Source organism: Rhincodon typus, chromosome 48, assembly GCF_021869965.1.
Source record: "Rhincodon typus isolate 14 chromosome 48, sRhiTyp1.1, whole genome shotgun sequence".
Lineage (NCBI taxonomy): Eukaryota > Metazoa > Chordata > Chondrichthyes > Orectolobiformes > Rhincodontidae > Rhincodon > Rhincodon typus.
Window position 1 is genome coordinate 1463683 of NC_063379.1, and position 2421 is coordinate 1466103.

At 40.4% G+C, this 2421-nt stretch overlaps 1 protein-coding gene across 1 annotated transcript; it reads left to right on the plus strand.

Annotated features, from left to right (window-relative positions):
• The first annotated feature begins 654 nt into the window (after window positions 1-654).
• LOC125488044 (probable G-protein coupled receptor 139) lies at window positions 655-1467 on the plus strand. The gene has a single exon (XM_048620811.1). It carries the CDS (start codon window positions 655-657, stop codon window positions 1465-1467), a length of 813 nt encoding a protein of 270 aa, XP_048476768.1.
• The last annotated feature ends 954 nt before the right edge of the window (window positions 1468-2421 follow it).

Below are 2421 nucleotides of genomic sequence, written 5' to 3' on the forward strand. Positions count from 1 at the left end.
AAGAATATTAATGACAAACAAACAATTTGTGTGTTTTTTTTTAATGTGAATTGTTATAAAAGAGGCATCTTGACTAAGATCATTGTTCAATGATTGTAACCAGATTGAATCTCTGGAGGGTTAATTTGCATATATGTATTGGTTTCCTGTCATTGCTTCTGCTGTACACTGCTTGAAGTCTCAGCTCATAATTCTTGCCGCTATTGGTTGTCCTGGTAAGTCACTGTAATTTGTGTTTTAGTGTGGTGTTAACTCTATCCATGCTCATACTGCATGCTCAGTAAACTAACCTGCTCACCACATGTTAGCCTTACATAGTCATTCATCCCTAGGAGAAAGTATTGAATTACACACTCTGCAGACCCTTTGTGTACTAACATTACTGAGGTGCAAATATTTGCTTCAAAATTATTTTGTAGAACTACAGTCAGTCATATTGCCATGTTCAGTGTGAATGTTGGAGAAGCTGATTATACTGGATCAAGCTTTTAGAGATGATTGTTTCAACTGCAATCATGTTCTCAAAATGCAACATTCTGCTGATTAAACTGTATTGATTAAATGGTCTACTACAGGCAAATCCAAATGCAATTCATTCAGAAATGTAAGATTAATTATTCTTCTGTCTTCATTACAGCTAATCTGGTGACGATCATGATTCTCTTACGGAGAAACTGTGGCCTGTCTGAATGTATCTCTGTCTACATGATAGCAATGGCAGCAGCAGATCTGCTAGTCATGATCATCAATGTAATGTTGTATTATATATTCAGTAACCACTTCCCACTTTCATTCCTGTCCTTCACTCCTGTGTGCAGGGTTATTCTGTGCCTGAGTGTTGTCACCCTTGATTTGTCTGTTTGGTTCACGGTCACCTTCACATTTGACAGATTTGTAGCTATATGCTACGCAAAGGTTAAATTAAAGTATTGCATAGCGAGAACTGCCACGAAAGTTGTAATAGCTTTCTCTACTTTTATTGTTGTCAAGAATAACCCCATTGCATTTGTCTATGAAGCAGAACGAACAGTTAACAATGTGCAGTGGGGCTGCCGGACAATTGCAGTTTTCTCATCTTTACGTGTTTCATTACCTTACTCCTGGTTTCACAGCATCATGCTTGTTTGGCTTCCATTTGCCTTAATTATTTTGTTAAATTCTTTGACAATCAGTCGAATTTTAGTGGCCAGCAGAGCGCGCAGGGAACTCCGAGGTCAGCAGAGTGGGATGCAAAGTGACGTTGAGGTGGAGAACCGAAGGAAGTCCATCATTTTGCTCCTCACTATATCGAGCAGCTTTGTATTGCTCTGGATGACGACTGCCGTGAGCTTCCTAATGACCAGAATATCCAACACCAATTACTACAGAGGTGACTACATGGCTACTGGATATATTGCCACAGAAGTTGGCGCTATGTTGAAGCATTTAAGTTCATCACCAAATACGTGCATATATGCGGCTACTTAGAGGAAATTCAGGGAGGAGTTTAAGAAAATAGTGATAGCTCCTCAAACGTTGATTCTAAGATTGTTTAAACATTAAGTAGAAGTGAACTAAAATTTCCTTGGGTAAATAGATGTATGGCTTTGGTTCATATTTGTACTTACACATTGTCTCTGTGACCATACATATACACTGGACATGTAGATTTGCATTGAGTATACACGAGTGCAATTTTTTTTTAATGTACTTGTGGCAAGGCAGTGTCACTGGCTAAGCCAGCATTTATTACCTGTCCACAGTTGCCCTTGAGAAAGTGCAGTGAGCTGCGTTTTCAACCATAGCAATCCATGTGCTATCGGGGGTGGTGTTCCCATGTAAATGCTGCCCCTGTTCTTCTCGTCATCATGGGTTTGGAAGATGCTGTCTCAGGCGCTGGCTAATGGCTTAGTCACAGAAAACAGAGGATAGCAGCGGAAGGGTGCATTTTGGAATGGTGGGCTGTGACTAGCAGTGTTCCACAGGGATCAGTGCTGGGACCTCTGGATGTTCGTGATCTACATAAATGACATGGAAGTAAATGTACCTGGTCTAATTAGTAAGTTTGCAGATGACACAAAGATTCGTTGAGTTGCAGAAAATGAGGAGAATTGTCAGAGGATATAGCAGGATACAGATCAGTTGGAGGCACGGGCAGAAAAATGGCAGATGGAGTTTGATTCAGACAAATGTGAGGTGATGCATTTTGGAAGGTCAAGTACAGGTGGAAATTATACAGTGAATGTCTTAGGAGTATTATTATGCAGAGGGATCTGGGCGTGCAGGTCCACAGATCACTGAAGGTGACAGCACAGGTAGATAAGGTAGTAAAAAGGCTTATGGCATGCTTGCTTTCATTGGAAGGGACATTGAGTATAAGGATGGATAAGTTATGCTGCAGCTTTATGGAAATTTAGTTAGGTCACACTTGGAATATTGCAT